Source organism: Zonotrichia albicollis, chromosome 4, assembly GCF_047830755.1.
Source record: "Zonotrichia albicollis isolate bZonAlb1 chromosome 4, bZonAlb1.hap1, whole genome shotgun sequence".
Classification (NCBI taxonomy): Eukaryota; Metazoa; Chordata; class Aves; order Passeriformes; family Passerellidae; genus Zonotrichia; species Zonotrichia albicollis.
Genome location: NC_133822.1, coordinates 13,590,297 through 13,613,118, shown reverse-complemented (window position 1 = coordinate 13,613,118; position 22,822 = coordinate 13,590,297). Strand labels below are relative to the sequence as shown.

Sequence of the window (22,822 nt, the reverse complement as noted above, 5' to 3'; positions counted from 1 at the left end):
TTGCTAGGAAAATTCACTCACACATCTCTAGAGAAATACCACAGTGAAAAATAAATCCCTTCTGAATTTAGCATGGAGGAGCACTTGATTGTGTAAAACCATCACTCTTGTTAGCTGAACACCAAAAAACCTCACAGAGAAAGCTGTGGTTCAAAATGTTTCAGGTATATTAAGCCACCTCCCTTGCATCCGTCACCTGCATGGAGGATTTCCCTCAGTCACACAAATTCCTTTCTCCAGTGCCTTCCAGGTTTCCTGTGCAGAGGTGGCACATCCACAGCTGTGTTCACAGTGGTACCAGCAGGGAGGGGCAGTTCTGCTGGCCACAGATCCATTGTTACTGGAGTTAGATTCTGTCCCTTCTGAGCAACAAGAGCACAGCATTAAAAATACTTGAACCCCCCAGGTTGTTTTGTCCTAATTTCTTTCCTATACATTTTGGAAAAGCCTGAGAATTTAATACAGCATAACTCAATACTGAAATTGGTGTCATTCACCATTCTGCATTTCTTCCACTTGCTTTGCTTCATTTCCCATTCTCTCCCAATAAAACAATGTGGTTATTTTTTTGGGGTTTTTTTTTGTTTTTTTTTTTTGTTTTTTTTTTTGCTTGGCTACCCAAATTGCCATTTGCTAATGTCTGACATGAAACCTACTAATTTCCCTTTTCTGGTGGAAAAGTTGTTTGTACTGAATGCATAGGTTATACATTACATGTGATGTGAAAGAAAAGACAGGTAAGTAATATCATCAAGTACTCCTCACATAGCAGGTGGAAATGTTCGGTGGTGTTTATTTATTTCACTGAGTTTTACAAGAGGGGCTGCCTAGGTAATGTCTAGATTGAAACCAGGGTTTAAAGTTGATGCTGTATTTGAAAGACATTTTAATGGCCTTGGGGCAAAATGATTTGTGTTGTTTTGGCTAGCCGAAGGTTACAATGAAATATTGTCTTTATTACTTCTATACCAGGGTTTCTCAGCCACTGTTGGGAATTAAAATGTGAGCGTTAAAGATTTACTACCTGGAGAAAAGCAGGAAAGATGAAGAGCATCAGGATTCAGATCCAGGGCAGGTGGCTGTGCCACCATCTTGCAGCCAAACGTGGGCCATTATGGAATTGGTCACTGCAAATAATAAATGCTGGATTACAGACAGACTCATCTTAATCCTGCTTATATTATTGTACACAGATAACACTTTTGTATGATTAAAAAGGTCCATTTTTTAATTAAACAACAAAGCATCTGTAGTTCCCAGGGTGGGGGGGGACCCCAGCTCAGCAAAACAGTCCTGGCTGTTCCTCCAGTGGGTGAGGGACTGAAAAATAAAAGCAGACAAAAATAGAAAAGCCCACCAGGAATTGTGAAAAGCAGTTTTTATCAAGCTAATTATTTTCCACCTGCATAGGTAAAGGCAGGCATTTAAAGGCAGGCATTTAAAGGCAGGCAATCTGTTTTACCAGTTTTCAGAAAAGAGAGACACCTCAGTGCAGAGCTGTCTTGAAAAAAATTATTTCACAGATTTTCTTGGTGCCAGAGAATTTCCCTAAAGCAACCAAGGAAAGGACTTTCATATCTGTATATTTAAGACAGCTCCTTTTACATTGGTTCTTGGGACCAATGTGTGTTTTCCACTGCCTCTAGACTGGACTGGCTGTAGGGATCTAAATAAAACTTCATGTATTTTCCTGCAGTATTTTAATACCTTTACCAACACCTTAGGGTGCTCATTTGCTTGCTTATTGACCTTCATAGCTGGCTGCTAAACACAGTTATACAAAGCATCTCTTTCTATTTAGTGATATGTGTAAGTGTACTACTGAGCTACTTTCACATGTTATCATTTATATTTTGCCCAGCTTCATTGAGAGGTCACCCTCTCTTAAGGGACCCCCACATAATGTGACATTAACTCTTTAATGGCAATAATGCTGAATCTAGAATGTGGGTGCCCCAGTAGAAAATGCTCCCTGAACACAGGGGTTGCTATTTTGTCAGACATCCAAGAGCAACTGCGTTTTGGGAGCATTAATGATGCTGTTGTTTCAGTAGCTACAGTTTCTGGGTGTCCATTTCAGCCAGGTCTGAGCAAGTTTGCTCACTTTGCTCACTTTGCCTTCAGCAAGGTGTTTTATTGTATGATGTTGGTGCACTTAAAAGCATGATTAAATTTAGCATCGTGTAATTATTTCTTTGGCAACAGGCTTATTACCCAAGCACATACCTGCTGGCTGTATCTCAGAAAGAGACACTATAAATAGCTTTACATCAGAATAAATTGGACACTGGCATGAGGGAAATACAGCTTTCTGTTTGGCTTATTTTTCTCTCCTTAATATTCTCAGCACAAAAAGCAATATGGATTGTGATCTGAGCTTGTTCATTAAAAGAGAACAAATTTGTGTGAGTGCAGGAAGCACATCAGATCTCTGAATATAAATAGACTAGGAGGAAGTTGAACCAGATAAGTATTTCCTCAGACTTCTCATCTACAGGAAATTAGCTGCATTAATTCATGAAAAGCACATTTGCTGTTATTGGGAATCCTGGCAGGAGGTGGATGGGAAGGGACCCGTGGGTGATCACCTGCTCCATGCTCCCACCAGGATCACACCTGGGCAAGGACTGCCTGCTCAGAGCCCCATCCTCCTCGGGTTTAGCCTCAGATTACCTTTTAGGACTTCATTTAGGAAGTTATTCTGATTGATTTTATCAAGTGTATTTACTAATTATTCTTCTCCTAATCTTTTACAATTTTACAGTGGTGGCTTTTAGCCTGCTCGTCAATCCTTTAGTTTTATTTAGATGTAAAAAACTACCCAGCATTTCTGAAATTGAACAACAGCCTAAATCTGCTAGTGGAACAAAAATTAGCTGCTCTCAGAAACCTGCAGAAAATAAATAGCTGAGACTTTATATTACAAAATTCATAATTCTCACTAATGCTAAAGTAGATGTGATTTTTATGAAAGGCAAGCACCATTGGCATTTGTTTCCTAGTGCCAGATATTTGTTTCAGATTGTTTATCAGAACACATACAAGAGTACAGACAGTCAAAATCCTTTTCCCACAGGGGAAAGAAAAGCAGCCAGCAATAAAATTATTTGTTTCCATGAACAGATAGACAATGATTACAAAATACAATGCAGTTCTTACAGTTTTTAATTTGAATATTTTTTACACTCAAAATACCTCTTTGTATTCTGTGTTCACTCTACAAATAAGGAAAAGCTGTTTAAAAAGTCTAAAGATCTAAAATGTCATCGTTAAAAATCATGTTCATAACTAAATTCAAAGTTGTGACTTCAAAGAAAAGGAAAAGTGCTCTTGTGACCTTCTCTTGAGAAAATTTTCAGAAACAGAATGGAATGAACAGTGCATTGCATATTTTTGTATCAGTGCATCTTGTATATCCAGCACTAAATATTCTGTATTTTAAAATGGTATAAACCATCTTCTTCTTGATCAAAAACACACACCTAAAATTATCAGAACCCATGGACCATTCATTATACCTAACTGTATGGTTCATTACTTTGGAAAAAATTATTAGCAAGCCAGCCAGATTTGACCACTAGTCATTTATATTATCCAGTTTGGCTTAATTCAAGTGATATCACAAAGTTATAATCCTTAGCAAACACTAATCATTATTCATCCCATTAACAAAATTAATAAATGTAATCTTGTAGCATTAGATAGAAGGAATTCTTCCCAGTGCCCTTTTTTTTTTCAGATTGCATTCAAGTGTCTGAATGCTGTTGAACCCTTCTGAATTTGAACCCTTTGGCACAATTTTTTATGAATCTTTCCTGTGCAGTCCCCATTAGACTGATTCTCCTTAAAGGCAGCATTAGATATCTCATCTGCTTATCCACAGAAGCACTCACAGGAGCTATCAAGGAGTTGTCAAGAGGCAGAGGACATCACACTCTATAAGGAGCAAAATATTGCTTCCCTTGCAGATGGCACCCAGTTTTATCTCAGCAAAACACCAGCTCTGATCAATGTTGTTAAGAAATCCTAGAGACCAACAGCTGTATGAGTTGGGTTTCTAAATCTGACACAGTTGGAGGCAAAGCCGCAGTGAGAATTAATTTTGCCTGCCATTGTCAGCCTGGATACAAATAACTGAATATCTGGATACAAACAGCTGATATGTGGTGCCTTCATAACACCTCTCCTGAAATACTATGCTCTCAGAACTGCTACCTTCATGGCACTTAAAAAATAAGGTAGCTAAAATATTCACCAGTATTTTAGATGGCCAAAATCACCTTAAGAAGACCTATAATTAAAAAATACAAAAATCCCATGACTGTTTCTGTTGGATAGGCTGAGACTGGTCAGTGCTTGTCAGGTCCTGGCTATGGGTTACCTGTCCTGTGAAACAAGAAGCAAAAAAATTGAGAAACATACCTTTGTTTCACTTTTCTATTCTTTCCTATTTAGCTAAGCAGAATTAACAAAGCAGTTGTCAGGATGTGTTTAGCAATCCCAAAGTCTGCCAGTCAAAACCCTCTTCTATTAGCATCAGTGCCTGGACTCAACTATAAGAAAATTTTGCTTTATTGAAATTTGGTTTAGGAAAAAAATCCAAACATGTGAAGCACCTGGCAAATAAATTAGTGTTTCAGAATATTCAGTATATGGAAATGGCTGGGTTTTATAATAGAAGCTGCTCATAGTTTTTGATAACAGACAAAATTGCTGTTTGAGCTTCAAATGTATCATTTAAAATTAAATCCATGAAGGTTGTCTCTACTCTAGCTTTTCTCTGAAAGTTTTGGAAGTCTGTGAATATCAGATTAAAGTCTATCAAAAGGAGTAAAAAAACTCCAAAGGAAGAAAATACTTTGTTCCTGAAACACAAGGACAATCTTGCCGTGTATATATGTGAAGAAAAAATTTTACTATTGATTGGAGGATTGTTTGGGGTGCCCCCCACTCCCAATAGGTAATTACACATGCAAGCCCTTAATATTAAAAGTATAATCCTAACTCTTAGCCATATTTATCTAGCAATAACCTCACCAAGGCATCAATCTTGCTGTGACATACTCATCTTAAGGAATAAACAGCATTTTTTTCTCTAATGCAGTAGCTTACTAACAGAGACTTGTTTACAGTAATCATTGTGCAGGTTTTGCTACTCATTTTCAGGGCTAATTCAAATTCTGGGCTTTCCTGATTGAAAGCAAACCAAACCTAATCTCATTCAAAAGGTTTTATGTACAACTTTTCCTTCAGAGGACAGGAAGGTGTGAATATTTATGGCATGATATTCTGCTCCTGCTTCTGTGCTCAGAGCTGACAAACTGTTTATTGCCATCTCCGGGAGCTGTGGGAAGGACACCTCCCTCCCGAGCTGAATTGGCCCCAATTCCTGTGATGTTATTACTTGAGTCCTGATCATATTTTTGTTCAGAAAGTCAAAATACAGCTTTGCTGGTCGAGGTAGAGGCAAGCATCCAAAAAGCAGATTTCTATTTTAAATAATCCTAGTTCAGAATTACTGAAATAACAGTGATAGGGACTAACAGCCATAGTACAAAGTAATAGTAATATTGAAAGTAGTATTGAAAATTATTTGAAAGGCAGTGACTTGCAAGAACATCTCAGTAAACCCTGTCCAGTAGTGCAATTGCATGTTCACCCTCCCCCCTTTTCTTGGGGAGAAATTCCTAAAGTAAACTAGGATGTGTATCAGTTTTGTAAAAGATTCAAGTACCAGATCAATACTTCTTAATTTTTTTTGTCAGTTTGAGTTTTGCAGAATTAGATAGGTGCATGAACAATAATCTTATTATTCTGAGTCAAGAACATACAAAAGGAGGCTTTAAACACGGATAAAAACACATTTGTCATCACAGCCAGTAATTGCTGCTTGAGGACTTTCCCAAACTATCTTTAATCTTAATACAATCCACCCTGATGGTTAAAATAATAATAAAACCCAGCATTTGTCTCCTTTTTTTATTGTATCCACTACTTTTTTTCCAGTATCAAAAGTGAAATACCTTGAAAAGCCATTTCTGAGTGGCCCCATTTCTTTTAAGCAACAGCTTTGGTCCTCATTACATAGTTGAGGATGTTCAGATCTAGCAGACAACATTTTTCATGGTGATTGTGCAGCAAATCTGGCTCTTTCTCATTTTTAAGCAGCACATTTCACCTTCACTTTGTTAAGAGCACTGTACCAAAAGTTGATTGCAACACAAACTGGAATGGCACATGTTATAAAGTCTATATTGCTGGTTATCTTTACTGTTTATGTTATTTTAATTTCTGCTGACATAAAACTCAGTATGTTGCTGTTTTACCTCACAGCCTCCGACTGGCCAAAGACATCAAACTGGCTGTAGTTCCCTGATTTTTGAACTGGATTCCTCTAAAATAAAATGAACAAATGTGATTAAGGGTTGGAACTCCTAAATTCCACAGAAGTAGGAAGTGGCAGCAGATGTTGCTCAGTAAAGTAGACCATCCCAGCAGATGGGCAAATATGAAACGCAAAGGCTTTTCCTGACATCATTTGGTTTTAATATGATAGAAATAAAATGCCTTGTCAGTAAAATATAACCAGACAGTTGCTTTGTAGTCATTTTGGATACATGGCTGGTAATTCAAAGTCCTGCTGCCTTTGCAATATTAATTATTCTGTGCCTCTTTACAGCAAGAATACGTGTCAGACCAGCTGAACACGCCACATGCAGCTGTAGTGGCTCGGAAGTATCTGTTACTCTATTTGCAATTTAGCATTAGTGAAAGACACAGGAAAACAACTTGGATAATTCCCAGGAATCTAGTTGATGTATCAGAGAAAATTTTAGACACAGGACTTTGCCCCATGTTTTGGAACAGTTTTTCCCATGTAGAGGTTTGTGATGTGTGTCTCAGAGTTGAAAAGCAGTTCTGTAGGGCTGACAGCTGTGAATGTGAACTGCCTCAGGGGAGTTGGGGCTGCAAGCTTTGTGCTTAATGACATATGTTCCCATTAAAATGTGTAAGTTGTTCTCTTGTACAAGTGGTTAACACCTTTTTAATCAGGCCATTTATTTCTTTTACAAAAATAAGCACCCTGGGTTGGAAAATGATACTATTTTATTGTCAGCAGCGTGTATATACATTTATACATTTATTAAAATATGTATTTACACAACTTTCAGTGTGATTGAATGAATCTGAGACACACATTAGCATAACATACTACTTGTGGCACATATAATACGCATTTGTAGTGTGAGCAAAGCTGTGGTACTCACTCAGTAGTATCCTGATGCCATCAGAGGTGCTGTTTAATTGAGAACTGCTTCTCTTAAACATGGCAAGTACATGATGTCTGCTGCTTTCAATCTCACCTGCTTATGACATTGTGTCTTTGGAGCAAAGGCTAGGATGTGTCTGTTTCACTGAGCATCACATTTTCTGAGATGGATGAATTATCTGGTGTCTGAGGAAAAATAGCATTTTTAGTGTGTTTAATTACAGCCCAGGTTGTTTATCTTGTTTTCTGGGATGAATTTCTCAATCTTGTTTTCATCTTATTTTGACTGCCCCATGTATTAATTGTTAAGCTCATCTTTTGTGACAACACCCAGAAGGCACCCTTTTATAAATCAAAAGTAAATATATTACCCTACCTTGCAGGGGTGCCATAAGGCTTAATTAGTTCATTTTTGTAAGGGTTCTGAGATTCCCAGATCAGCATCAAGTGTTTGTTATTAATTAAAGGATCTAGGGAGTATATTGGATGATTTCTTAATTTAATTTCCTTCAGGCAACCTTAAAATAACTAATTTTGTAATATCTTTGTTCTTTTAAATTCCTAAATCACATTTGCTCTGGGCTCAAGTAATTCTGTATATATTTTCCTCTCACTGTATTTTTATTTCTAGACTCTATTTATACAGTAATATGAAAAACAGTCTTTAACTATTTTCCCTGTGAATTCTGCTATGTGGATTATTCTCGATTAAGAAGGTTTTGTTTAAACATTAGCTGGTGGGTTTTTCCTGCAGTTGGGGGTGTTAAGTAATTTACTTGGCTTCCCCTGGGAAATTTGCAGAGATTACATGGCACTGCTGTGATTTATCATTTCTACTTTATTTCTGACTCATAAAGCATGCATTATTTTGTGTTTACTTTCAGCAACAGATCACAGGAAATTTCATCATCAATCAAAGCACTTTAAAATGGGCAGAAGTGATAAGGTGACAAAGGCACAGTCAGCAACTGTGGTTATTGGAGAATCATTTCTGCTTCATTGTGTGGTAACACTCCTCATTTCATTGCTTCCCCAGGATCGGGCTCGTGTCGCTTCAGTTACTCAGATCCCAGCATCACGGTGTCCTACAGCAAGAACAGCTCTGCAGATTGGACTCAGCTGGAGAAAATTAGGTTTGTTACAGCTCTTTAATAATTTTCATGTTTTCCAGCTGAGCAGGTGGTGTTTAAACCTGGCTCTTTCAAAACTTGTTTTATTTGTTAACTTTTCAGTTCTCCTTGTTCATACAAAAGATGAGGGGAGAAATTCCTGGCTAATTGTAGAACTGCCACCAGGTTTGGTAAATCACAAATTCATCCATTGGCTATGTGGGAAGTGAGGAAGAGAATCACTTCACACTTAAAATCCAACTCCAATAACAAGCAGGATCAAGTGCCTGAAAAAACAAAACTTTGATGACTTTTTGCATTTTAGCACCATTTTTAATATCAGCAAGGGGCATATTTTATAATATTTCAAGTTTCTACTTTGGTAGATTAAAATGTTCAATAAAAACATTTTATAGTTTGATATGAACATTTGGCTCTTAACACTCTTGTGATAACAAGATTATGACAAATAGTGCCTTGCTTTTAAACCAACTGGCATATATGAAAATGCAAAGGATTATGAATGGAAAATTTAAATCTTTTTATCACAACATCCACACCTTTAAAGAGAGCCAGTGTCAAAGATGGATTTTTCTAAGACAGCATATTTTATTAAGTAATAGTAGGAAAGGCATTTTGTGCAACAGCATAAAAACTTAATTATGCAACTGGGGAAGAAAAAGCTGTTATTTATATATAATGTACTCATAGCATCTCAGTGTGCCTTCCTGCATCCCTTCAGTGTCACTGCTGTTTTACCTCACAGCTTCTGACTGGCCAAAGACATCAAATGTGTCTTGCTTGAGCTAGAAGTGGCTTGCTTGAGCCTGTTTTCAGTCCTTTGAGGCAAATTGCAGAGCAAAAGGGTCCTTAATTTCTGATGAAGAAGCAAAACTCTAGCTGGAAGGTTGTGTATTTCACTATCTCATCCTCCAACTCCTTGTGGGAGTGGAACTACAATTTAATTGAAAAAAACCCATAAATTTTAGTAAAACAAGTGGTGCTAATTCTTATCTCAGAAAAATATAAAGCGAGAGCCATTCACTGCAGGCACTGGAGTTGCCTCAGAGTAACCACACAACGCATTCCATTTTTCTCACATTGATGCAAAATTACACACCTAGTCCATAACATCAGCTCAGTTGCTCTCATAGCTCTGCAAGCCGGCAAACTTGAGAGTTGTGAGGATGCAAACAGAAACCCTTGAGACCAAATTTTTTTCTGAAGTTAATGTGCATGCAGTTTGACCTCTCTTTCCTCAACTTTGTTCCCGGAGCCAGCAGTAGAAAATAGGTCAATAGAGCAATGTCGTGCGAAGGGGAGAGGATGAATTATGGAAGGATGCTCGTTGCTCCTGTGCTCCCTGTGAATTGCAGTGTTATTTGAATGTGCCTCAGCAGATTTCACATGCAGCTCCAGGGAACACTGGGAGAACTGGGAGGAGACGGGACACGAGAATGAAGGGGAGGTGTTGTATTTTGTGGGTGGGATGTCAGCTCTGGGCTCCGGGGAGGGAGGGCAGAGATCCCTGGGGAGGGCAGTGCTGTGTGTGGGCTCTGGGAGCAAGGACAGGGCCTAAGAGCGCTGCTGCACTGCAGGGTGACAGACACAATGTTCAGCAAGGGCAGGGAGATCTGTGAGGGCACAGTCTGGGTGTGAATATGGGACAAATGCAGTTGCATTTCAGCATTTTGCTTTGCTTTCAAAAGAGGAGTTCCTTTATTTTCTGCTACAAGAGGAAGCTATTGGTGCCCTTTTTCCCTGAAAGCTCTGGATTGTCTCTGACAAACTATTCACCCTTAAAAGCATCACTACCAAGGCAAATAGAACATTGACTAGCTGACATCTTGCAAACCTCATTTTTGTAACTCCTGGCAGCCTGAGGTTTCAATGCAGCTGATTCATATGCTGGGTGTTTTTTGAGGTTTAACCCCACCCAGCAGCCAAGCCCCACTCAGCCTCTCTCTCACTCTCCCACCAGCAGGACTGGGAAGAGAACTGGAGTGCTAAAAACAGAATTCATGGGTTGAGATAGAGACACTTTAATAGGGAAAGCAAAAGTTGTGCAGACAAGCAAAGCAAAGCAAGGAATCAGTTCACTGCTTCCCATAGGCAGGCAGGAGTTCAGCCATCTCCAGGAGAGCAGGGCCCCATCACGTGTGGTGGTGACCTGGGGGACAAACACCATCACTCCAAATATCTCCCTTCCTCCTTCTTTCCCCACTTTATACACTGAGCATGGTGTCACATGGTCTGGAATATCCCTGTGGCCAGTTGAGGTCACCTCCCCCAGCCTCCCATCACCCCCAACTTCTCCTGGGTGAACCTCAGTCCTTTCACTGCTCTCTGAAGAGCTCAAGGCCTTAATCACTGCCTATTAGCAATGCTCCAGGTCTGACTCTCCACCCCTCATTCAGTATTTTCAGCAACAAGACAGAGGACAAATGGATTGTTTCTTCTGTATTGTTCTTGAAGCAGAACATGGAAAGACAACCTGGCCCTTCCCATTCGCAGAATTATCCTGACAGCAGGGGTGTGGGATTGGAAGGACATGTTTGCCAGAGAAAATTCCTAGCTTTTCTCTCCAGCCATTCTGCTCCATGCAAATCTTAAGAGACTGAGACATCAGAAGTCAGCGGATTCTTTTGATGAAGCAAAAAATTAAATTTTGTGAGACCAGTTTTTCTAACGAGCTTCCCTAAAATTTTATTTTGGCCATACCTGGAAAATACCTGACAATTCCCAGTCACCCTCTGTGACCAGGACTGAGCATGGACATGGTCCTGCTCTATCCTATCCTCCTGCTATCCCAACACCTGCACTGATCTGTGGTTTATTGCCTCTCTGAAGCCAGGCTGCCTGTTTGGGCTGGATGTGCCCTGCCTGGCACAGTGGGACTCCGCCTCAGGACAGGTTTTTTCTGATCTCCACAGAAGCTTTATCAGCATACCAGGGATGTTAGCACAAGCATGTCACACCTAGAAAATGTGTTAATTGAGGGAAAAGTGTTCCTGACTATGGCTTAAAATTGGTCTAATTCCCTGTCCTTGTTTTTCAGTGCCCCTTCCAACATCAGCACAATCATCCACATCTTGTACCTTCCTGAAGATGCTAAAGGGGAGAATGTCCATTTTCAGTGGAAACAGGATTATGTTCTTGCTGGTGATGTGTATGAAGCCTGTTGGGCATTGGACAACGTCCTGATCATAAATGCTGCTCACAGAAAAGTTGTGTTAGAAGATAATCTGGATCCTGTGGATACTGGCAACTGGCTTTTCTTTCCTGGGGCCACAGTTAAGGTTAGTCTGATTTTCTGTGGCTTAATGTTATTATTACTCTTGTAAGTAGAAGACAGTAACACCTGACCAAACTGTGATCATAAGAGTGTTCAGGCAACTCCATCTGCTTCTAGCATTGGGCTCCTTTTAGCTTTGTTTTTACCCTTTCTCTATCCCACTGGGGCCCTCCAAAACAATGCAACTTTTCTGCCATGATCAAAACCAAATGGCATTTATACTGTCATGTCAAAGATCATGAAACAGAAAATGGAAAACAGCTTCCTTTCAGCAAAACTGTGTAGTATTTTTGAAACAAATTGAATTTTTTCTGTTAGATATTTTAAATACCTGCTTTTTAACTTGGTCTTTTTCAGCTACAACTACTCACTTCACAAATCATCCCAAAAAATGTAAGGTTTCCCACATTTTCTGTCTGTGAATATCCCATCTCCATTGCAGCACAAATTCAGGTGGTGGCTGCTCCTTAAGATTCTCTTTTTTAGTATGATCCTGTTTTGCTATGTGAGATACAGCAAGACCAAGATCCAAGATCCATTCTACCTTGAGAAAAACTCTAAGGAGCCCAACAGGATCCCTGTGCACAGAGTACCTTCACATGCAGATTTGTTCAATATTTGTGTAACACTTGGGTCCTTGCTGTCTATGTTTCAAAGCAGACAGAAGTTCAACAGCTGATGGCTTTCTGGTTTCATCCTATTTTCATTCACAAAAGCAGTTTTGATGTCAGGGTTCATTTATGATGCTGTTAATGGTTTTGGCAATTGCACAGGAAACAGATGTTGAATACTGAGGGCAGTAAAAGTTTGGTTTTGGCCTCGTCCTTTTCCCACAGAACCTGATACAAATGGCTTCAAATTAACAGTTTAAGACATAAATATTCCCACTAATCGACTAATCATAGTGCCATCTTATTAACTCTTTTTTTTACTTCAGCAGGGTCATTAAAACTACATTGGCAAAGTTTTTACACAAGGTTTTAGAATCAAAACCATCCAATCGCATAGTATTTAATGAATATTATGTGATTGGTTAACACTTGTTGTTTTGCCAGTCTTATCTCTGGATTTTGAAATCCAGCCCACAGATGTGAAGGTGTGAAAGAAAAGCAAGGGTTAATGTACCACCAGCACTGTTACTTTTCTCAGCTGTCCAAGCTAAACACTGCTTGCTCTTTCTGAAACATGTATGAACAACATCTAAATTTCAACAAATAACTCTCTTTTTTTTTTGTTACTGTTTATATGATTTTTTTGTTGTTGGTTGTGGAGGTTATTTTGGGGTTTGTTTAGTTAAACCCAGCTAGTTTGTGCCAATACACAGCTAAGCATTTACAAAAGACAAAGGACCTAAACCTGGAGATCACTGAGAGTTTCTAGACAGAAATCCCATCAAGGTCAAGCCTTTTATGTGACATGAGTGAGGTTTCACCAACCTGACATTCCTCCAAACTCATCTTCCCTTTCAGGTACAAGTGAAATGTGCCAATGCCTGTTTCCAGCTGACCTCTGACTCTGTGTAGCCACTTACACCAGGCTGAGGCTATGTGTGTGTAGGCACCCTGGCTTAAGGCTATGTGTGAGGCAGGCCTTTAATTCTTCATGGGACCCTGCAGTGTGTCTGTATTGTCACCAGAGCACTCCTTCACAATTTTCATTTTTAGCTCTTGCTGCAGTCTTCCTCAGATTTTCAGGAACAATCTTGCCAAATATAATTTGAACAGATTTTGCAATGTGAATTTCATGTTATGTCAAATGTAAGACTATAAATTGGGTCAAGATTTACATCAGATCAGCATAAAACCTGTCGTAGCATTCTAACACCAGAACAAATTTTTTGACTTTTTTTTACTTTTCATATTTGGAATATTATATATGTTTTACAAAATCTTTTATTGTTTTCTTTAAAACACCTCTAATCTCAGTTCATCACAAACATAATATTTTATATAAGTAGAAAGGTAAAAATCCTTGTAGAGTGTGCAAATGACATTGAATATGGCATAGAGGAAGGCTTTAGGAGATTTCTCTATCATTGCCAAAGTCACTGGCACACAGAATAATATTTGAGAAACTCTAACAGTGTTACAAGGGTAGCTTCCGTCACAGATAATTCTAGTTCCCTTTTTTCTACAAGTCTTTTTGCTTCCCAGACAACAGGAACTTGCTAAATAGTCCTGATCCTTGTTCACAAAGTCTGTACAGCAATTTAATTTTTTTCTATACATTTTTACTGAGGGATCAGCAAAGTGTGGTCTCATAGCTGTCTGCAGCTTCCCACGAGGGAAGCAGAGGGGCAGGCACCAATCTCCTCTGTGGTGGCCAGGGATAAGGTCTGAGGGAATGACAAGAAGCAGTGTCAGGGGAGATGTAGGCTGGCTGTGAGGAAAAGGTTCTTCCCCAGAGGGTGTTTGGGCTCTGAACAGGCTCCCCAGGGCAGGGGTCACAGCCCCAGCCTGACACAGCTCAAGTGCTGGAACAATACTCTCAGGCATGTGGTGAAATCCTTGGGATGTCCTGGGCAGGCCAAGAGTTGGACTGTGATAATCTCAGTAAGCACCATACAACTCAGGATATTCTGTGATTCTATGCAGTTTCATTGCTGCCTCCTGCTACCTTTTCTAACTCTCACCTATGTGCCTGAAGTTCCCATACTCACTGTCACAATGCTGAGCTTCATTCCAGTCTCACAAGACCTTTTCTCTGATACCCAAGCCTGTTTGTGCCATACAAGTTTCAATTCATATCCTTCCATCCTCTCTCAATTTATATTTTAGAAAAACTAGCCTCAAAAATATTTCTTGAGGATCTAACATGTAAGATTAGGCCATTAGACCCTCTCTGTCCTTGACAGCAAATGACACAGCAGAGTGTGCATCCACAGGCAGATGCTCTCCTCACAGAGGAGTGGTGTCGTCCTTGCTGCCTGCTGAGTCCCTGGCTCATCTTTGAGGGTACATCCCTTGAAGATAACACCATTGGAGTGGACAGTGAGAGTATTGCTGAGAAATTTGCAGCAATGTGTTCACTCACTCCAGTCTGGTGGGTTTGGATGCTGTGTTCTCAACAAACACTGTGGGAACTTTCCTGTGCCCAGCTTGGGAAGCAGTTTCTCCTCCTCTCCCAGTCTGCCTGAGCTTGGCCCAGGGATTTCCTTGCATTTCCTGCTGCCCTCAGGAGCAGTTGCTGCTCCTTTGAAAGCACATGGCTGGTTGCAGACACAGCTGGACCTGGCTACTGAGACAGGATGCAAGCTGAGAGATAATCCATTGAGCTTGTGTGTCTTGCTTCCAAAGAAGACAGCAAAAGGCAAGAGAGAGGCTGTTAGCAAGGCCAAGCAACCCTTAGGAGATTAATTGGATCCACTGAACGTGTTTATCTGTGTCGGGCTGTGTGGAAGGGTGTTGAACAGGATAAATTCCTGACTGGGCTTCAAGATTTCCAGTGACAGCTCTGAGCATGGGCATGCCCTCACAACTGAGCATGGTCAGGATGATGCTCTGGTGGTTGAGATTGCTGAAATGAATGGAAGAATGCTGTACTTCTGTCATTAATGCTCCTTGGAGCTCTACTCCTGTGTAACAGAAAACCAATTTCAGCTTTCATTGGGCACTTCATAGATATTGTATATTTGACCAGAAGTTGCTGAGCTTTGAGGTACAGCATTTGGAAATCCTTTTGTTTTCTCTGATTGTTCTAGTTCAAAATTGGTCCTTCAAACTCTAAAACTAGTTTTGAGAAGGGAGACCACCTCAGTAGCCTTAGAGTTTTTGTTTCTGCAGTGTTTAATTGCACAACAATAACATTGAGACCAAACCACCTGTCTCTGGAATTTTTCCACATCGGGAAAGAGCAGTATGGATCATTTCAGACACCAGAGGGACAATGTGTTTGGTCGTGGTGTGTTAAGCCAGTGACACTTCATCTTTGAGAAGAGTCAAATTACTGAATTGCTGACTCTCAGTATTTGCAGCCACTCTTCCTTTGGGGGCTGGAGGTTGCCATTCATCTGGACAGCTCGGTTTGTTTGGTCTGCAGGGTTTGGGGACTGCACCTGAGGCTGATTGTTGGTGCTGAGCTCTGTGTGTGCAGCCTGGCTTGGGATGGGGCAGTGGGGGCAGGTGTGTCCCAGCCTCACTGAGCAGATTGGGTTTAGGACTAGGGAATGGTAACCACAGTGTTATTTACTACTGTGGGCATGACAAATAAACCCTGAAAATATTCCAATCCCAGTATCCTGATTCAGTAGGCCCTTTAAATAACAGGTCATCACCATTCAGTTCCTTTTCATTTCCCAGATATACATGCCAGTGTAGCAGAAGGGAAAGTTGCATAAGAAAAGTCACTCACACTCAGAAAATACGCTGAAAATACGTGTAAAACACTGTGACCTTTTACCACACTCTGAGAGAGCAGGGCTGTGCACATCCCTGACCTGCAAGTCCTTCCTGAACCTGCATTGTTGTGTGCTGCTGAGCAGAGAAGACATGCACACAGCCCTGGGAATTTGGCAAAAAGAAAGGCTGATTTAGCTATTTGATCCTCCCTCATTCCAGAGTAGATTTACAAATGTCTGAATACTCTGTTAATTAATGGAATGGCTTTGGATACTCTTCTTAAACAAACATCCTGATCCATATATATATCTTTTGGGTTTGTTTGTGCTAAAATAAACAAGAATTTTTTTCCTTTTGCTTTTAAATTATTGCTTTAAAAAGTGTTCAGGTATCCATTTTCTGAATCAGTTTGAATGTATTTGTTTAAAGGAGGAGAGATAATAGTCCATGTATGCCAGTGTGAAAATGTCAGACTGAAATTGCTATGACCTTGTATTGGTCAAAATTACAAAGAGATAGATTCTTCTGACAAGATTCCTTTGTTTTTTGTATAAGATGTATCAAGGCAGTATTTGTTCTGTGGGCCAAACCCAGCCTTCTAGCCAGCTGCTTTGCCTCGCAGGAGCCCTTATCCACCACATCTTCCTGGGAAGAGACGGGCAGACTTCCTGCTGCACCTCATCCGAGAGACATTCCTGCTTCTCTGTGGGTGGGACGAGGAGTGTGAGAGGGGAGGAGAGTTGAAGAAAGCAGTGCAGGGTGCACAAAACCTGTCTACCAGCTGCCTTTAGATTTTGGCCATTCTGAGCTGTGCCCATGAGGAGGCATTTGTGCCCCAGCCCATGGGTGGAATTGCTCTTGCCTTTTTTTTATTCCCTAATAAACAGACTTGTAACTAAAATAAGAATACTTAGATACAATGCCTAGGAGTTCATTAGAGCTGGCAGGTGGTTGGCTGTAGTGCTGTGAGTCATTTGGGCAGCTGAGAGTTGTGTTGGGCAGCAAGGCTGAACCCACACCTTTCTCCATGCCAGTTCCCCGTGGCTTGGAAGTGTTGAGAGGGATGGCAGGGAGCCAGCATCAGCTCTGAGCTGGTGTCCAAGCACAGGGGGTCTTCCTGCCTCCTAGAAGGAAAGAATTTGATCTTCACAGGTCACTGTGAGATGCACGTCAATAGAAATAACAAGAATTGACTCATTAGATGCCAAAGAGTAGAAACAACTTTGCTTGATTATTTCTCACTCTGATTTTACAGTGGTCTAAATGCACACCATTGCTTTCAGAGGAGCAGATAATGCTCAGGGCAGAGTGCTCCAAACATCAGTAGTTCCCAGGGCATGGAGGAATAGCTCAGATCATTCCAGTTAAATGAGTCATTAAGGAAACCGGTCATTGCCGGGGCAATCGATGTTGTACAAACATCATGAAATGTCCTAGAAAACCAAGAACCACACAAATCATATGAATCACTCATAAACAGGCAAAGTGTTTGGAGCATTAGCCTTTGAATAACAATCTACAATCGGAAATGATGAGTGCAAACACACTTTATGAAATGTTTCTTGCTGCATCACAGGATGAGTTTCATCCCATTGTTTTGGAAAAGGAAGGTGCACTATAACCCTCTGTGCTCCTGGTCTGCTTGTGCAGCCAAGGTTTTTGTTCCGTAGCCTACATTAAATTATGTAAAAATTTAGCACATGGGAAAGACTAAAGCTCTGGTTTTCTCATGGGAATGTATTCTAATCACATTGGTTCTTTACTTTGGTTAAAGAAGGAATTTCAGGCCAGGAGCATTAGCAGCCAAATTCATAGAATTTAGAATTTGAAGTTGTCCCTGAATTCTGTAACTGCACCTTTGCTGACTGACATATTGCATCCAAAGTATGATTTTATCAGGACTTAATCTAGCCTTGTACCTGCTATCATGTCAAAATTTTAAAATTTCTAAAACCTGCATGACTCATTTCCAGAAAGACACAATATCTAATTTACAGCTCCATTGACAATGTTGCTTCAATTAATTTTCTTCATCTTTCTTCTTGTTCCTCTGCTTCTCATATCTCATCTGTTTGCATTGCCTAGATTTTAATTAAAAAACCTCTCCTCTCTAAGGAGCAATCTGAAGTGGCAAAAATAATCACTTAAAATATTGCAGTCATTAAAAAATTGGCTGCGGTCAACGCCACGCATTTTCAATTTGCCGACAAACGATATTTTCGTTTCTTTTTAAAGTGCATTTTGTATTTGAACAGCATACGCCAGCCAGCCTGGCTATCAGAGATGCTCCTCCAGCTGGGTGGGCTGCGTGACAACTCCTTAATGGGGGAAATTGATGGCCCTCTGCTTGTGTAGAGGTGAAGGCATACTGGGCAGATTTCTTTCCATCTGCTGTCAGCCCTTTGCAAGCTGGCACTGCCCAAATGCCCAACACATTCATTCCAATGCAAGAAATGTCGCCAAAAAATAAATTGTGAGGCTACAGCTGTCTGAAAGAATCATCAGGGCCATTAGGCCCAGGGGAGATAATATGAAGAAGAGCATCGGTGTTCGTCACTGATAAAAAGCTAATTAAATGATGGTAAAGATGACTGTGAGTGCTTTAAAGGCATAGAGGTGAACAACATTTTCATGGGAGCACAGGAATGAACCTCAGGAAGATGATATGCAAGACCTCAGCCAAAAATCTGTTACACTGAGGAATTTCACACTAGTGTTTCCTGTTGATGCTTTGCCGAATGGCACAGTTGTATCATTTAGTTGCCCTCTGTTTCACTCTCCAAGTAAAGAAATCCCATACTGTAAAGCCAAGAGGTATTTATTGATTCACAAGTTTGACTTGAACAACAGGGACAGAAGCTGGCTAGGATGAACTTCAGTGCTTCTGTTTACATTCCTAATATTTGTCTTTTGAGTTTCTAAAAATCTTCAGGCCTGTGTGCTTAGCTGCAGCTGTGGCAGAGGCTGATGTGGTTGAGGCTTGTGCTGGTTCCCATTTCAGGGTGGACTGGAGATCTCCAGATCCTCCTGGCCAACAGGTCACACTGAGGGTAGCTGATGTCTCCTTATGTGGTGCTTGCATGCAAGTCTTTAGAAATATGGAGATTGTTCAGACATGTTACATGATGTAGGATCCCAGATTCACCTCAGGCCCTTATTTTCTTATGAAACCTTAAAGAGATTCAGTTGTAAAGGACCTGCTTCTCCAAATCTGACTTTCCTGCTTTTGCTGACTGATGGTTTTGAGCAGTCATAATTTAAACAATTCTGCATCTCATGATCAAGAGGCTTTCCTAAAAGAACATAAAATCTAAGAAGTGTCTAAGCATCTAAAGCCATGCATTGGTTTCTCTCCCATTAACTAATGTCTTCATAATATGTTGTAGAAATCTCATATGAATTAGTAAAACTTGCAGGGTCTTGTAGACAATTTGGCTAAGAACTGTAGCGATAAACTGAAAATATTCATAGACAACAACAATTTTAGAGTGAAAATGTATTTTTTGTACATGTGATACCAATGTAGCATCAAAGATTCCTTATCAAGGAATTTACCATTGCTGCCTCTCCATCCACAAACCCAAAAGAGAGCCTGTGCGCCAGGACATTGCCATCCATTTATAAAACAGGGAATAAGCTGGGGATGGGAATCAGTGGGAGTAAAAGGAAATGCTGCAGGAGGGGAGAATGCTCGTCCTGGTCATCAGTGCACTCTTCAGAGCAATCATTGATAAGGCTTGCTGAAGAGAGCATTAAGCAAGTGTCTGAAGGAAATCATGTGGGCATTTGACAAGAGCAGTGGGGAGAATGGGCAAGGACCTGCAAGGTGGGTTGTCTCGCCAGCACATGTCCTTGGCTGACAATCATTGACAGCCAAGGAAAAGTGGCCCAGAAGATGAAGCATGTGGGAAATGGTGGAGGCAGGTGAGGATGAGCCATGCAGGGCCTTGAAAATGGGGAAAAACCAGTGATTCCATAACTATCCAGTAGAAAAACTTCAGAAGCACAACAAATTCAGAGTGAAGATTAGATTGAAAGTAAATCCAAGAATGCTGAGATTCAGGAATACATCCAGCCAATTTTCATTTTGCCCTATTCTTGCAGAGCAATAGCTTAACAATTACAGCCAGTGAATAAGGTAGTGCCAGACTAAATTAAAATATTTGTGGGTTTTTTGGGTTTTGTTCTCTTGGGATCACCACAGTCCCTGAACAGAACCTGGCTTCTTTCCATTTGGCAACAGGCAGGGCTTGTTTATTTAGGAATACAGCAGTTTACTTATGTCAGGCTGATGGTCCCATTCCAGTTGCAAACAATGGGCAACAGCAACTGTTGTGAAGAGGCTTCATTCAAGTGCCTGTGTCGTATGTTCTATTGTGTAGGTGATCTGGGAGTAAACTTTGCTAAATTATGTTTATCAGATTTGTCAAAGAACTTATTCTCTAAATTAACTTTTCCTTACAAATTAGTTAACATTTCAGTGTTGTAATTTGCACAAGGACACACTAAATGTTCCACATGCATTTAATCCCCTTTAAACAAAATCGAATGGTGCTTCAGTTCTGGACCTACAGTTGATGCTTCCATGGTAACAAGGGCAAATATCCTACAAGTGGCTTTCATTTGGCCCTTTTAGTTACAAATTTTGCATAGCAAGTTAACTTCCTCTTATTTTATACATTATTTAAATGTAAATTAAAATTAAACAGAGAACAAATTTAATCTGGAATTCATAAAAGAGTAATTACATAATCCAGAGGATCTCCAGTTTAGGGAGAGCTTAATCCAGATGGTTTTAAAACTCATTATGTGTACATTCCACATTTTTTACCTTTTGGGAATAACAAAATAAACACTTGTGAAATTCAGTCCTTAATAGTGGAAGTATGTAGACTTCCACCACAAGTGTAAAGCCTTTAATTTGGGAAAGAGATGACACAATATGTAAATTGTACTTAAGGGGTTTTTTTCCTAAAGACTTGAATTCAAATGTTGGGTTGAACCCAAGAGAAAATGAGTCTGATGGTTTCAATTCTGTCTTTAATCTGTTCAAGCCCTCTGCAAACCCACATAATAGTCCAACGTATTCAGCAGCCTCCTGGATGCTGAACAAGACTGACAAGGTAGCTGGGGCAATGCTGGTGAGCACCATCTCCTGCAGAGCTTCCTTTGCTCCTGGAAAATTTAGCTGAGTGCTCTTTGACGTTTTTCTTCCCTCAGCAGCCCATCAGGTAAAAAAAAAAGAGCAGTAAAAGCAGTGACAGATAGTGACTGCTTGGGAAGATAAAAGAAAAAACCTGAGGGTGATGGTTATACAGGCAAGAGGAGAGAATCAGATCATGAGTGGAGGAGCCCTGGCCCTTGCTTGGCCAGCTCAGCTCGTGGAGCTCATCCCCATCTGCTTCCCCCATGGGCAGGTGTGTCCCAGGTCCTGGATGCTGGCTCTGGGGCAAAACCACACAAGAAAATGGTGGCACTCCCTCAGAACTTCTGTAAAATCCATACCTGGGTTTAGAGCACATTTCTCTTTCTCACTCTTTTTTAAGGTCATGAGCTTCTATTACATGTTTCACAGGTATTTAGAATAACAGGGGAGTTAAACCCCAGACTGAACTTCTCTTCTGTGTAGCTGTTTCACAGGAGCCAAAGCTGACAGGAGCAGATTGTGATTTGAGCCATACGTTGTGTGGTTCGTTAACACATAAAATATGCATAAAATACATATTCATAGATACTATGGAGCATTTCTGTATAAACGCAGAAATATAGCTTTATAGAACTAATTAAATAAATTATGATTTTGAGCTTTCATAAAGTGTTCATTATACACCACTGTATAATTATTTATACCCCCCTTGCCAAACTGCCCATTTATTTATCTTGACAGCCTAAATGAAAATTCCATTCAATAAATATTCTGCTAGACAGCAGAAGGATGTACAAATATTAAAAGATAATTAGGTTGTATCTGATTTGTGTTTATTTTAATAGATGGTTTTAATCAGTCAAGAGATTACTAATTACATACCCACTATCAAATGCATACTTACATATAACTTAGCACCTGAGATATAAGTTGCTCTTATAGAAGATATTCCTATGCTTGTATGTAATTCTAATATCTACCTCAGTAGGATCTATTTAGCTGTTTGTTTCCTGAGATGAAGGTTTATGTATAAATTTGAATAAAGTTTTAGCCTGAATATTTATTTTTAGTGTATTTATTTGGCTGCCTGCAGATAATGAGAGTTTTGTGGCAGATTGATTGACAGATAAAGGATACTTGATTTGTCTTCAGCAAATGAAGAAAATTCTGTAAATCAAGAATCACAGCAAAGAAATTGTTCTTAAAATTCTGATGTTAGCAATACTGATGAGTGTGAAGGTTAAAATCAGTAAACAAAAGCAATTTCTCAGTCCATTATAAATAACTGCATAGTACAACTGCTGTTTTTCAAAGAGAAGACATAAAACTGTCTCATTAATTTCTGCTAGTTATAATATATTTGATGTGTAAATTATTCTGCCTTTTCAGTGGCGTGTATGGTGTACTGTGTGTATGCTGCATTAACAGACCAAGGAGAAAGGAGACTTGTGACAAAATCTATTTAATTTCTGTGATAAGTTATCAACACTTCAGGATCTTTCTATTGCTTTGACCTTTCTTTGGGAAAAAAACACTTTAACAGCAATTAGTTTATTTTAGCAGTTGAAACAGTCTTTATGTTTTTACAATGTGTTATATTTTTATGTGATATTTATTCTGTGTTAATAAACATAGAGCTGTTGTCATTCAAGTACAGAACAGGAA

At 39.9% G+C, this 22,822-nt stretch overlaps 1 protein-coding gene across 2 annotated transcripts in view; it reads left to right on the top strand.

The window, feature by feature from the left end:
- The window catches only part of RELN (reelin), a 284,024-nt gene that overhangs the window by 141,787 nt on the left and 119,415 nt on the right, over nucleotides 1–22,822 (top strand). For both annotated transcript variants that reach the window (XM_074538845.1, XM_074538846.1), the window contains exons 9-10: nucleotides 8,307–8,403; nucleotides 11,438–11,678. In XM_074538845.1, the coding sequence (XP_074394946.1) occupies nucleotides 8,307–8,403; nucleotides 11,438–11,678 (338 nt within the window). The remainder of the gene's footprint in view (nucleotides 1–8,306; nucleotides 8,404–11,437; nucleotides 11,679–22,822) is intronic.